General features: G+C 38.7%; 1 protein-coding gene across 2 annotated transcripts in view; it reads right to left on the bottom strand.

The window, feature by feature from the left end:
- Nucleotides 1-13,910, bottom strand: part of Urm1 (Ubiquitin-related modifier 1) — a 106,314-nt gene extending 92,404 nt beyond the window's left edge. For both annotated transcript variants that reach the window (XM_067135571.2, XM_067135572.2), the window contains exons 1-3: nucleotides 13,798-13,910; nucleotides 13,539-13,609; nucleotides 10,950-11,031 (exon numbers count right to left, since the gene is read on the bottom strand). In XM_067135571.2, coding sequence (XP_066991672.2) covers nucleotides 10,950-11,031; nucleotides 13,539-13,609; nucleotides 13,798-13,841 — 197 coding nt within the window. In that variant the 5' untranslated portion in view covers nucleotides 13,842-13,910. The remainder of the gene's footprint in view (nucleotides 1-10,949; nucleotides 11,032-13,538; nucleotides 13,610-13,797) is intronic.
- Nucleotides 13,911-14,591: the final 681 nt, after the last annotated feature.

Below are 14,591 nucleotides of genomic sequence, written 5' to 3'. Positions count from 1 at the left end.
CTGCATGCCAGTTGAGACCAGAAGCCGCATGAAAATGGAGGCTCAGTGCACTCTTCGAGATGATGAAAGGAAGCCAGAAGATGACAGGAGGAGGCCAGAAAATGATGCAGACACTGGAAGAAGGCTATAAAAAGATGGAAGAAAGCCAGGTAGAGGTTGATAAAGGAGATGGGGGGACAACCAGAAGAAGCTAGAAGAAATCCAGAAGAAAGCAAAGGACAACCAGGAGAAGACAGAAGATGGCCAGAAGAAGATGGAAGACGGCCAGAGAAAAGTCAACGATGGTCTCCAAGAGATAAAGCATGTTCCACAGGTCGACACTCTGTCCCGAAGACTACAAGTTCTGTTCGAGGAAGGAGGCCGAGCACAAAGTTTCCGCCAAATCATCACTGTAGAATTTGAAAGAAACTGGAGCCATGATGCCTGGATGGGAATGCACAGGGACAGGGATTGTCATCTTTCCCTGGTCCCCCTGACTTACCAATCTGCAGTGCATGAGGCTATGAGATCTGCATCAGCAAGGACGCCGACTGAAAGAGAGCTGCGCCTTCCGACGGATTTACCATTTGGCCAACCTGAGAACCATCCCGCCCCGACCGATCGGTACAGCCTGGATCTGACACAGAGACATGAAGATATACAATTAGAATTAAAGAAGGTTCAACCTATTCAATACAAAGTGTGTTGTACAAGGTGTTCACAACATGTTATTTATTATTACTAGTACCAGTTTCGACGCTTAATGGCGTCATCATCAGCTAGAAATCACAAAGTGGGCACGGTACATAACATAAAATTGTATACATGATACATGCATTGCAAAGTACAAATGATTGACTGTTTTTACATTAAGAGCTAGATGAATAATGAGTAAAAACAGTCAATCATTTGTACTTTGCAATGCATGTATCATGTATACAATTTTATGTTATGTACCCTGTCCACTTTGTGATTTCTAGCTGATGATGACGCCATTAAGCGTCGAAACCGGTACTAGTAATAATAAATAACATGTTGTGAACACCTTGTACAACACACTTTGTATTGAATAGGTTGAACCTTCTTTAATTCTAATTGTGAATCTCAGTTCAATACGGGAAAATGAAGTTCTTAACTTATACATGAAGATATACACGCCGCTATCCAGAAGAGTTTGAGCATAGAAAACGACTGACTGGAGGCATGGTACGACCAGCGAGCAGTCGACACCGGAAATCTTAAGAACGACCTAGGGTGGCTGTATAACCCTGTAAGGAAGATAGGTTTGTCTCTCAAGCTCTGGAAAGAGTGGAAAGCCCCTTATCAAGTACTGATGGGAATAAACAACGTCATCCATCGAATACGATGGAGTACAAGATGTGAGATGAAGGTGGTATATCTGGACCGATTGGTGCCTTGCAGCGAAACAGCTGAGGATATAACCAATCGGGATGATCAGCTCTCAAAGAGGAGCAATGTTACGTGGTTGAACGACCATCAGCCCTGTCATAGCCCCCTTTAGTATTTCCTGGAAGGGATTAGTGAATCAAACAAGGGACCTCCCAGCCAACCAGGAGATCATGGAAATGGCTGACCTCTCCTTGTACTGTGCTTTCATCTGGTTAACCGTCCGACTCGTTGGCTGAATGGTCAGCGTCCTGGCCTTCGGTTCCGAGGGTCCCGGGTTTGATTCCCGGCCGGGTCGGGGATTTTAACCTTAATTGGTTAATTCCAATGGCCCGGGGGCTGGGTGTTTGTGCTGTCCCCAACATCCCTGCAACTCACACACCACACACAACACTATCCTCCACCACAATAACACGCAGTTACCTACACATGGCAGATGCCGCCCACCCTCATTGGAGGGTCTGCCTTACAAGGGCTGCACTCGGCTAGAAACAGCCACACGAAATTATAATTATTATCTGGTTAACCCATGGGCCTTCTGGAATGGGAAACAAAAACCTTCCCTCTCTAGCCCATCACAAAGAGTCCAGTACTTCATTACCTGAGATATAAACACAAGGCCACCACAAAAAAAGAAGTTGTTGTGTCCTAGTGTGAAGTGATTAGTTGGACTAGGACGGCGGTGGTGCTAACTGTCGTCAGTGTCCCACCAGAGTGTGAGTATCATCATGCTGGATTATGGAGTACTGTGTGTGTGTGTACGAAAATATGTATATAGGTTTGGACCAGAGTATTAACACAAACAAAAATTCGAATGACTTACAAGAGAACAAAAATCCGTTATATGAACAAATACCGTCGCTTTTATCATCACGAAAAATTCATAATTTGAAGTTACCTCTTCTAAAACAAACATCCCACTCTCCCGTTCTACATATAGGCCGAGCTATTTCCCCTTCCCCTACTAATAGCAATACTAATAACCAAGTTCCGCCGGACGAGAGGAAACATAATTATAACATGCACAGTAGCACGGCGAGAAGAAAATCAGAGCGAGGCTCAGATGTGAACCAGCTATAGGGAGTTTCACCAACTTTGCTGGTAAGCTTTTATGTCACGCATTCGTGACAAACTCATTTCTTAAACCATTAATTTTATATATCTCGTTCTTTCCAGACCTTGTCTTCTTAAAAGGAATATTCATAAGAATTAAGCTACCAATATTGGTCAAGCAGTGCAGATCTTTGCCATACGACAGGCTATCTCAAAAGCTTTAGATTCCTTCTACCAGAAACAGCTTATTTTTTGAAAGGAATTTCCATATGAATTTAAGCTTTCAAATATTCTGATGTGGATTTGGTCCCATTTTCCTATTCCGAAGCCAGAATTCAAATCTCCCTCAGTCAGTACACTGAAGCTACCAGCTACTAGCACTCCATGTCATATTTTCAAGAAATGTCATTCAAATTTTAACACTGAAGTGGCATCATACACAACCTCAACCTGGCTCAAGAGAGATAGGGTCCCCTTCCCCATCCTTCACTTGAGTAATTCTTGTCTGGTGCATCCACGTTGCGGGGGTGGGTATCCTCCACATCAGTAGGCCAGTGTGAACGAGAGCTAAGTTCAAGCAGGGACCCAGTCTCATGGGGTATAACGTGGAACCCATTCCCTGGGTATGGGTGAAAACCTTAACAGCATCTTAGGCAGAGAAGGAGACCTTTGGAATGGTGAAGATGGTGGATGCCTCAGAGATTTGGAGAAAATTAGAAGAGGACACCACTGCCTTGTGGAGAAGAGGGATCTTCAAAGGCTAAGAGAGTAAACCCCGCAAGAAAATCCTCAGATGTGTTCGGCTTGATAAGTAAATTTCTACTTGCTTTCAACTATAATACAAGCCTCAGACAGAAGTTTAAAAATGGAAATGGAATTGACAAATCTCTGACTACAGCTGCACAGTATGATGGTAATGTTGATGTTCGTACAAGTGTTAGATCAGAGAACAACACCCGATTTGGAACAATAAATATTTTAACAATGAATGGGAAGGAAAATGAATCAACTGACCTAATGGAGAGATGAAAACTCGACATCCTGGGATTAAATGAAGTAAAATGGAAAGGGAAAGGAATGGAGAAACTAAGAAAGGGGTACACCTTGTACTGGATGGATAACAGTAAAGAGAAAAGAAATGAAGTGGGATTTATAGTGAATCAGAATTTTGAACCAATAGCTGAAGTATGTAAATGAAAGAATTATAATAATGCACATACATGTAAAAAAGGAACTACTGAAGATAGTACAAGTCTATGCTCCATAGACAGGATGTAGCGTGGAAGAAAAAGAAGTTCTCAATGAACTGGAAACACATATTGATGGAGATGGGATCATGATAACGGGAGATCTGCTCATGTGGGAACTGATAGAATGGGATATGAGAAATGTTCTGGGCCCACATGGGTAAGACGACAGAAATGAGAGAAAATGTTGGACTTTTGTTTCAGAAATAACTTGATAATAAAGAACATTTGTTTTATGAAGAGGAATAGCCATAAGATCAGCCGATATAGTTGAGATGGACAGTATGGAACACTCGTCGACTTTATAATAACAGACCAAGAATGGAGAAGATACGTCATGAATATGAAGATAATCAATCCCCAGTGACAGTATGGAAGGTGATCATAGATTATTAACTGTAGAATTAAAACAAGTAAAAATCACTAAAATTGTACTGAAGAAGAAACCAAAGATCAGGATTTGAGAATTGGAGGAGGAGGATAAAAGAATGGCATTCCAAGATTGGATAAAAAGGAAGTTGCCTAACACAGAAATACGAAGTGGAGAAAAAGAATGGGACAATTTCAGACATTTGTGGAAGCAGCAATTGAGGTATGTGGGAAAACAAAAGCAAAGGTTAAGGGAAAGAAGACATATTGGTGGACAGACAAAAAAAAAAAAAAAAAAACAACAAGATGAAGAAAGAAATGGATAAGGAAAAGCAAAAAACGTATCAGAGGGATGAGAATAAGATAGAAAGGTTACATGTGGAATACAAGATTGAAACTACAAGTAAAGAGGAGTATCAAGGAAGAAAAGGAGAAATACTGGGGAGAGTTTACCAACAAAATTGAGCAAGATAGTCGAGAAAATCAGAAACTATTATACAGAGTAATAAAATCAAGAAGAATACATCAAGAATCAAGGCATTAGAGAGAGAAGATGGATCCATAGTACATGACGAAAGGGGTCTTCAGAAGGTGATGGCAAAATATTTTGAAAAACTTTATAATGAGGATGACTGCTCGAAGGAAGAAGGAGATAAGAAAATGGAAATACTAGATGGAGAAAAAGAAGAGAACCCAATAACATGGTTGAAACTTGAAGGGGCAGTGAAAGCAATGACCAAAGATAAAGCAAGTGGAAAAGAGAATTCAATGCCGATATGATTAAAGCTGCAGTAAGCAGTGGACTACAGTGGCTATACCGAGCCCTCAATACCACATGAAAGGATGAAAGGATACCTGAAGATTGGCAACAAGGAAGCATTGTACCACTGTTCAGAAGAGGAAATAGGAAGAAATGTGAAAATTATAGAGGTACAGTATAACCCTATTATCACATGGGCTAAAAATAATGGAGAAAGTCATAGACAAAAGACTGAGGGATATAATAGAAACACAGTTAGAGGAAGAACAACATGGCTTTAGACCAAATAGATCGATGATGATGATGCTTGCTGTTTAAAGGGGCCTAACATCGAGGTCATCGGCCCCTAATGGTACGAAATGAGACGAAATCGAATTACAAATTAAAAGTCCAAAATTCTCTACTGAGCAGAATTCAAAACGTGAGGACGAAGAATGAATGGAGATGAGTTTAAAACAATCAGTGGATGCGACCCGCAATGCCTAACATTCACAGATTCTGACGTACAACAATATGATTACTGACCAAGGGACTGCTGCTATAGCATAACATTGAATCGATGATGCTTGCAGTCTAAAGGGGGTCCAACATCCAAGTTATCGGCCCCTCATAACGGTACTTATCGCTAGGAATATAGAACCATGGTATTTGTCATGCTGCGGTACTAATCAAAAGTAGCAGAGACTTGCGGTATTCCACACATTACGGTACTACTCACAGGTTATGAAATTCGACATATACTACAGACCTATGGTTTTTATCACATTGCGGCGCCATTTGCAGGCAACGCAACCCTATGGTGTTCAGCACATAAGAGTACAAACCACAGGGACCTTCCCCTATCCGGTGGTGTTCTTCATATAGTGGGTACTAATCATAGCCAAGACAGAACCATGGTAGCTATCATCCCATGGTCCCGCTCATACGATGGTACTAATCACAAGTACTGCAAAAGCCAACCGCACGGTGCTCCTGTTTGCTACTAATCACAAACCTATTTGGTACAAAATATAGTGGTACTACGCGCAAGTAACAGCGACCCATGATGTTCTCCGTGTGGTGGTACTAATCACAAGTAGTTTCATGGTTGCAAGACAATCATCCCTTGGTCGCCCCTTTTAGTCGCCTCCTACGACAGGCGGGGGATACCGTGGGTGTATTCTTCGCCTGCGACCCCCACCCACAGGGGGTTGTGTGTTTGGCCCGCGAGAGGTATTTTATTTCCATCAAGTCCGCCGGCAAGCCGGTTAGGACCCCCCTATCCGCCACCTGGGATGCGCTACGTGGGAGTATCACCTCTCCCCCTGCTACGCCTGCGTAGCAGGTTCGTGGTCCAAACAGATCAACAACAGACTTGATACTTACAGTGTTAATGATAATAGAAAAATATCTGGAAAGGAACAAGGAAATCTTTGTATTTTTGGATCTGGAAAAAAAAACTTATGATACAGTTAAGAGAAAACATGTATGGAAATGCCTACTGAAAAGGAATGTACTGAAATCATATTGTACCATGAGAGTAAAAGCAGTGTACAAGTGGGGAGTAGTGACTCTGAAACATTTTATACGAAAACAGGTCTCAAGCAAGGAAGTGCACTGTCACCATTATTGTGTATTATATTGATGAATGAAATCATAAAACGCATAAAACAGAGTATCAGTAGTGATGAAGTGAAAGCTTTAGTATTTGCAGATGATGATGTGATTTGGGGAAAGGGAGAAAAGGAAGTACAAAGGAGACTGGACATTTGGAATGAAAATCTGAAGGTGTTTGGAATGCTAATTAGTAAAAAGAAAACTGTAGTCATGCACTGTGGGAAAGAGAAAAAGAGAAGCTAAGTGAACATAGACGGAGAACGGTTACAGAATGTAGAACGGTTTACATATCTGGGTAACATTATTAATGGAAGTAAGGAAATCAACCCTGAAATTAATAACAGACTAAGTAAAGGTACAACATTTTATCAAGTCAGAGAACTTTTATGGGATGAGTACCCACGAGAATGAAATTAACATTATATAAATAATATTTCATACCAATTGTAACATAGGACTAGAAACGCTGGTAACTAATAAGAGACAAGATAGTAAGATCCAAGCAGTAGAAACAAAATGTTTAAGAACATCAGTTAAAAAAAATAAGAAGAGATAGAATTCAAAATATTAAAATCAGAGAAGAGCTAAATATAGAACCATTAGTACAGAACATACAGAAAGCCAGACTAAGATAGTTCGGACATGTAAAAAGAATGGGAAAGGAACGGGTAGCAAGAAGGGAATTGAAAGGAGAGAAGTTAAGGGAAAGAGACCAGTTGGAAGACTGAGAAGAAGGTGGATGGATCAGATCTGGAAGGACATTAGAGAAGCTGGATTGTATGTGGCGGAAGTAATGGAGCAGGAAAAGTGGAAGGACAGAAAGGAGTGGAGGCGGCTTGTTAACCACACCCGGGCGACTGGAGTGGGACACTGATGATGATGATGATGATGATGATGATGATGATGATGATGATAAAGAAAGAAAAAATTTGCAAGAAGTGATGAACAATTTTATATAAATAATGTGTATATTTTGTCTTTAGTGTATTCTCAAACATTTCATAAAGGACATGCGTTCTTCCATTTTTAAATTATTAGACAGCAACAATGAGCATTGTAATCTGTTATGAGACGTTTTGGCCGACATGTCATACTTTCAAGAAATGTCATTCAAATTTTAACATTGAAGATTTTTTTTTTAATTTTTGCAAGAAGTGATGGACAATTTGGTGTAAATAATGTGTATATTTTATATTTTTAGTGTATTCTCAAACAGTTCTTGAAGGACATTTTAAAATCATTAGACAGCAACAATAAGCACTGTAATCTGCTAAGAGACGTTATGGCTGAAGAAGTCTCAAATGAGATGAAACCTGTTCCAGAGTATGTTTATAATTTTACATTAAATAGTTTTCACTTGTAAAGTGAAGTGTATTGATTGGGTGGACCATTAAATCTAACACTAGTTCTTAATTTATTAGCTGACTGTCAATACCGGTAGTGTGCTGCCACGTGCTGGAGTAGTGCGTGTTCTGTCATATCCTCTTTGTACTGTGAGTTCCGCTGCACCACCAAATGAACTTCCATTTTGTTTTTAACTGTTTTGTAAGAGTATTTTTATTGAAGCCTAGCAATATATACCGTACGAAAGACGGTAAACTTTACATGATGTCTCACCAGAGTCCTGTTTAGGACCTTTTTACTAGAATAAAACCAGACAGAGTGAAATGCAATTTATGTTCTTCTATTTTGTCTACAAAGCGATCTTCAACCGGCACAATAACGAGATATTTCAAACTTAAACATCCCACAATTTTTTTCATATTCTGCTTGTACAGTTTTATTTTTAATCTCCTGTGTCGCGTGTATATAGTGTTTAAATTTTATCTTTATGTTTTGCTTGTAGGGTTAATTTTTATTTTCGTGTTCTGCTTGTATACTGTATATGAAAACAGAGTACTGACGAATGTTTCTTCAATTGTGCGAGTATATTTTTACTGTAATTGGTGAAAATAATATTGTAACATTCATAAACACATCTACTGCCAGTGTAATTGTGACAGGTGTATTTCAGAATGAATGAAAACATTCTACAGCTACAGCTACAGCCAGTCGAACCGATAGTGTCACCAAGGTAAGCTAGCCGCAAGAGAGGCGAGGGGGGTAAGTAAGAAATCAACGCGATTTCCCATTACCTAATACTTAAATCCACACACACTCCACTTCTAAGACATACATTTTTTCTCGTTACAGACGATCAATCATCTAACTTCAATCTTCAAACTGAAGCTACAGGATTCCATCTTTATCGTTAACAAATTGAGAAGTCCCTTATTTGAACCTCTACAATGGCAAGCGGCATGCTCCTCCACATTTTCAGCAACACAAGCAACTTAATAAACTGGACAATATCTCACTAATATGCCTGCCCTAATTACTCACAATACAATTTCAGAAAGTGACGCCGGATTCAACAATATTATTAAATAGGAGTACAAAAAATAGTGACTTTTCAAGAATTCATATTAAAGCAAATTTAAAACAACACACCCTTTGAACATTACTGATTGCGTGAATTAAACTAGTCAATGTCTTTTAATAAGATATAAAAATAACAATTAGTTTTATTTAATGTTTACAAGTGTAAATGTATGTTTTTAACAAAATCGTTAAGTATTATTCAGTGTAACACCCTGGTCAGGCTACATTCCAATGGGAACACAAAGATTCTGACTTCAAGAGTACGTTTTCAACAACAATGAAATAACATACCAGTGGACAATAGAGACTGAGCAATTAAACCTACCATAGTCTTTCAACAATTTATAAACATTGTTATTTAATTTTAACCAATGCTTACTTTTTAACAGAATAAGTGTAGGCTAGCTACTTATTACCATTGTATTGCATAACTCACCAGCCATCAAAAAACTAGCCAGATGTCTACATTAATCAACTTCCAAATATAGCATTAAATTTTAAAAAATTTATAGAGATTAAAATAACCAGGATCCTGGATATTTTGGTTTATTGAGTTAAGAAACATGCTGATGATGCCCAAAATATGGGTGAAACATGTCCCATTAATCAAATCATTAAAAATTTAAAGTTTTAATGTGGAACAAAAAAATATAATGTATTGAAAAGGTGGTCATTTTCAAATAAAATTTTGAAGTAAATAATATGCTTTTTCACATGCTGTGAAGTTTTATCCTGGCCCTAATTACTCACAATACAGGCTGATTCACCTGTACTGCCATTGTAACCATGTTATGTGTTTTTCATATTGACCAAAAAATCTTAACCTAAAAGCAGCCTTCAAACGTGATTATTGGGCACGAATTTCAGTGTTCCAAAACACTCCACCTCAAGCTCCTAATGTTTTGGAACAACTGACTGTTTCAGTCTGCCCAATCCTAATTACTTATACTGACCTGTTCATCTGTTTGATTCCTTCTTCCTATGTTTGTCTGTCTTGCGTTCTTAGTTTTTACCATCTGTAATCATCTGTATCTTTGTCACTTTCCATTTCATGTCCCTATCGGGTTTGTTCATTATACCACACTTCCTACATCAAAAGTATCCATGTGTGCAGTCCTGATGAAGCTGGTAAGCAGAAACAAGCTTGTCAGGGGCCGAGAAGAAATCAATGGAAGTTATGGGGAGAGATCCCATGTAGTTGAAGACAGCAATGTATGAAGATGTGGAGATTGTCCTCATCTCCTCTTTCTACTGTTCCATCTTCCCACAGTTACTTGTCACTGTCTTTATCATATTATGTATTCCTTTTCATGCTCCTAAGTTATATGTGACTTGATCGGTCACCTGTTTGTTCCTTTCCATTATTACACATGAAGATTACTCCCACTCAATTCATAGGTACCTCTGGGCTTCAGTCATCATTGATCAGATCAAATAAAGATTTATAATAACTAGAGCCCGGACTTTCAAGCACTAATAGGTTAAAACACAAACTTATTTAAAAGAGTAGCAAGTATCTTCTAGCCCACAAAACAGTTATACACTGAAATTTGCATAAATATTAGGGCTACTGCCTATCAGGACCCCTATAATTTACGTAACTGCAGAGCAGGCTAGATGCTACTTGCTAATTGCCAAATAAGTGTGTATTCTAACCTAGTAGAGCTTAAAAATACAGGCTGTAATATTAACCATACGGACAACAGAAATGCATTGGAGAAAAAGGTAGGGCATCCTCCAGAAACGAGGCAGAGTGTCCCGAGGAAGCAGTGGAAAAAGACGCTGTAGACTCGCCCAGGGTATTCACAGAGAAGTGATGAAAAAACAGATAGAAATATAAATTTCACATTTAATGTCCTAGGGAATCAGATAACAGGTGGAGAAAAAGGAAAATAATGTCCAACTTAGTATAAGCATTAGTTTCTGTAGTAAACTTAGAATTATGTTCATGGGACACATAATCACAAGATTAACATGTACAGTAGGCTACATAAAACACCAAGTTTACTTTTGTTATACAGTATCTGTACTGTTCTGTTTCACAGTTAAAAGTGTTGTAAACTTTAAGAAGCTATACTTATGCTTTGGTAATAAACTACACAAATGAAATCTCTTACACGTTATCTCCTTGGATGAAGAGTTCAGGACGCTCCTTTAGTAAATTGTCCTTTATCCACACCAATAACGAACGTATAGTCCCTGAAAGAAAACAACCAAATTTCACTTTCATGCAAATGAGGAAAAAATATATACAGTATAAAGTAATTGTAACTTAATTATAAGGTGCATCAAGAGAAGAGGGAACAAATAATTTGGAAATACGTTTAGAAATTAATTATGGATACTTGAAACTCATAAGTCAGTCTATTTTGATGAAGACTGTTGGAGTTTACCCTGGTATGAAGTTATCTAATATCAACTCTTCAATGAACCCCACTAATCTGAAATGATTCTGGCAGAATAAGAATTGTGTATTTGGGATATAATTGTTTATAGTTTATTCTCATACCCAATGACATCATGCTTTAAACAAGGAAGAAGCACTATGAGATTGCAAATCCCTAAGCCAAAGGGATTTTTGAACTTATAATTATACAGTAACAGATGGAATACAGGTGGGATTGTGGTGACAGTTGATCTATTGGGTACAGCAATATGATCACATACCATATCCCCAAGGACATGCTGAGAGGAAAGGTGACATAAGACATCAACACACTTTTGGTAAAAAACCATGACCTCTTCTTGTTGTTTAAACTCACTGGCAAGCTGCTAGTGTCACTAATTTGGAAGGAGTAAGTAGCAATATAACAATAATAATAATAATCGCATGGTCTCAGCTACCATGTGCAGTCATTTTTCATTTGACGCCATCTGGCTTTCTGCACATCAATTTCGATGTTCCATTTTACTCTGGGCCTACTAGAGGGCAGAGTAAACCAAATCTCTCTTGGGCTTCTATGGCCAGGTTTTTTATGAATTTTGTAGGATAAACACCAAGTGTGTCACCAGAGATCTTTTACATGCTGACATCGTACGACATACAGTGTCCAATTGACTTTTTTCCGTCCTGCCTCTGCTGGGTTTGAACCTACTATCTTGGGATCTGGAGACCAACACTGTTACATAGAAGCAGCAATGTGGTTTACAGGTATGAACAATAGCACATCTACTCCAACTAAATTCAACACATACAAATCATAATTGACCAACGCTTGCATGGTACCGTAATGTACCAATTCTATAGCCTAATAATTGTGACATTTGACAACATCCTTACTCACTGTAATTATAGGCCTACTATGCAAAATTGGCATGAAAGCAACAAGTACCAGTCATTAATTTTTATCTTTTTTGCTTGTGGTTTAACGTTGCACTAACTTCAAGGTTTTCAGCATTGCAAGGTTGGAATGGGAAGGGATAGGAATGGGAAGGTAGCAGGTGGTGGTGGTGATTACTGTTTTAAGAGGAAGTACAACTAGGCAACCATCCTCTATATAACACTAATCAGAGAGAAAAGATGGAAGGGATCCGACACTTCGAAAAATGAAGGTATCGGCCAAAGAAAGGCAAGGGCCATGAAGGGCGTGAAAATGAAAGACTCCCTAGCTCTCGCAAACCTAATAGCGTCTGGGTTGGAAAAGAACAAGAGGTGACTAAGGAAGGTCGAATAGGATAGATGAAAGTAAGGAGCCTGGCACAAGTAAGTGGAAGCAATGCCAGGACTCAGCTGAGGGCTCCGTGGTCGCTAGCCCACGTTCCAAAGTTCAGAGCCCCTGGGGCAACTTTTAGTTGCCTCTTCCAACAGGCAGGGGATACCGTGGGTCTTATTCTACGGCCCCCATCCACGGGGGAAGGGGAAGGTAGCAGCCAAGGTCTTAAGGTACAGCCTCAGCATTTGCTTGGTGTGAAAATGAGAAACCACGGAAAAGCATTTTTTTTAATTATCATTTGTTTTACGTCACACCGACACAGACAGCTCTTATGGTGACTATGGGATAGGAAAGGCCTCGAAATGGGAAGGAAGCGGCCGTGGCCTTTATTAAAGTAAAGTCCCAGCATTTGCTTGGTGTGAAAATGGGAAACCACGGAAAACCATCTTCAGAGCTAGCGACAGTGGGATTCAAGCAGTCATTAAATGCACCTGTAAGTATACCCTGGACAACACCATTACTTCAAATCTCATTCTAACTCCAAATGAACCTCTTGAGTTTAATTAATTTTTGCCCTTGATAGGCTGTAAAATGAATTGCAGAATAGCAATGAATTCCACGAGAGTACTGTTGGATTTGGTTATCCTACCTTATATCACAAAGTATTCAAAATACAAACTTCCTGTATCATCCCCTCACAAACAATCAAGATGTCTCAGAAATTCTCAGACAGAACAGTTCGTAGAAAATTTGGTAGGCCTAACTGAAAATGTTACAATAAAGAGGCAAGAGAAATACACTGGTAGAAAAGCACTGAAGAAAATCCAGTAGGAATGAATGCATCTCTCCCAAAGCCAATACACAAAATGACAGCAGTAAGAAAATTGTTTTTGTACAATTACCTGAGATGTTAATCATGTATTTAACCTTTGATTTCTGAGCTAAATCTCAACTTTCATTTCTAAAGTATACTATTACGAGGAAGGGTTTCATTTAATTTTTCACCAACTACCACTAAAATAAAGTGGTAAATAGAATCACATGCATTCTTACATGATTTATCTTTCTCTGGCAGCGTCACTTGTTGTTTCTTTATTTTGTTGAAAAGCAGCTCGGCTCCACCGCTGGAAACATGCAAGTTTATGACAATGAAAATGATAATATAGCTGTAACAGCATGCATCTTTGTGGTTATGTTTGGTAACATGCTTTCCACATTATGCGTTTCAAAAAACAGACAAGACATGCATATTTGAGTTACTATGGAAGTATAGTGCAGAACATGTGATAATTTTATTCAGATTATTACATACCCAAATTCTAGGGTAATACGTAATCCACTATTTTCGTCTGCCATATTCAAAAATTTTCAAATTTGCCAGCTGATTGCTAAATGCAAGTAAAACAGTCAAATGTCTTAGCTTCCGGCAAAACGCACAGCATGGCCAAAGTACTACAGTGAAATTTTACAAATGTCCTTTCCCTTGTAAGCTGACTGTACATTCTCCCTTAATTATACTAAAGCAAGTAATGGAAATAATACCTTAGACAAATTAATCTAAAATATACACGAACGCATGAAGTTGTAATACCCATTGAACTACGCAACAATAACTGTTGAGTTCTTTGGTAATTATGAAAATACCAAATGTTTATGTTGCTGCCAGTGGCATTGTGTGAACGCAACGCATGAGCAATGTTGCTTCCGTCTAAGCTATAAAGCTAAGGACTTGAACAATGTCACATTCATGCTCATTTGTATTTTGTAGGATTGAAATTGGCATGCTGTAGAAACAGTCAGCCAAGTAAGGAATGATCATTACCGTTACAAATTCAAATACATACGAACCTTCGTACTAAAAGCGCCAGAACTCGGTACATAAGGGGGGGGGAACTAACCTTAATATTCATAACCTAACTATCTTGTTCATTAATTTATTTCTCTACTACCTTTGGCTGCCACATTTCTTAAAGAAAAAACGAAGACTACTTCGACGTAGTAAAACATAGCCCTGCCTTAAGGAAATATGACTCGTTAAGCGCTAATTGAAGATGGTCCAACTATATGCTCTGTCATATAGATGGAGCACATCGCACAAGTCGACAT

Source organism: Anabrus simplex, chromosome 1, assembly GCF_040414725.1.
Source record: "Anabrus simplex isolate iqAnaSimp1 chromosome 1, ASM4041472v1, whole genome shotgun sequence".
NCBI classification, from domain to species: Eukaryota; Metazoa; Arthropoda; class Insecta; order Orthoptera; family Tettigoniidae; genus Anabrus; species Anabrus simplex.
Note: the sequence above shows the minus strand (reverse complement) of the source record. Positions and strands in the feature narration are given on the sequence as shown.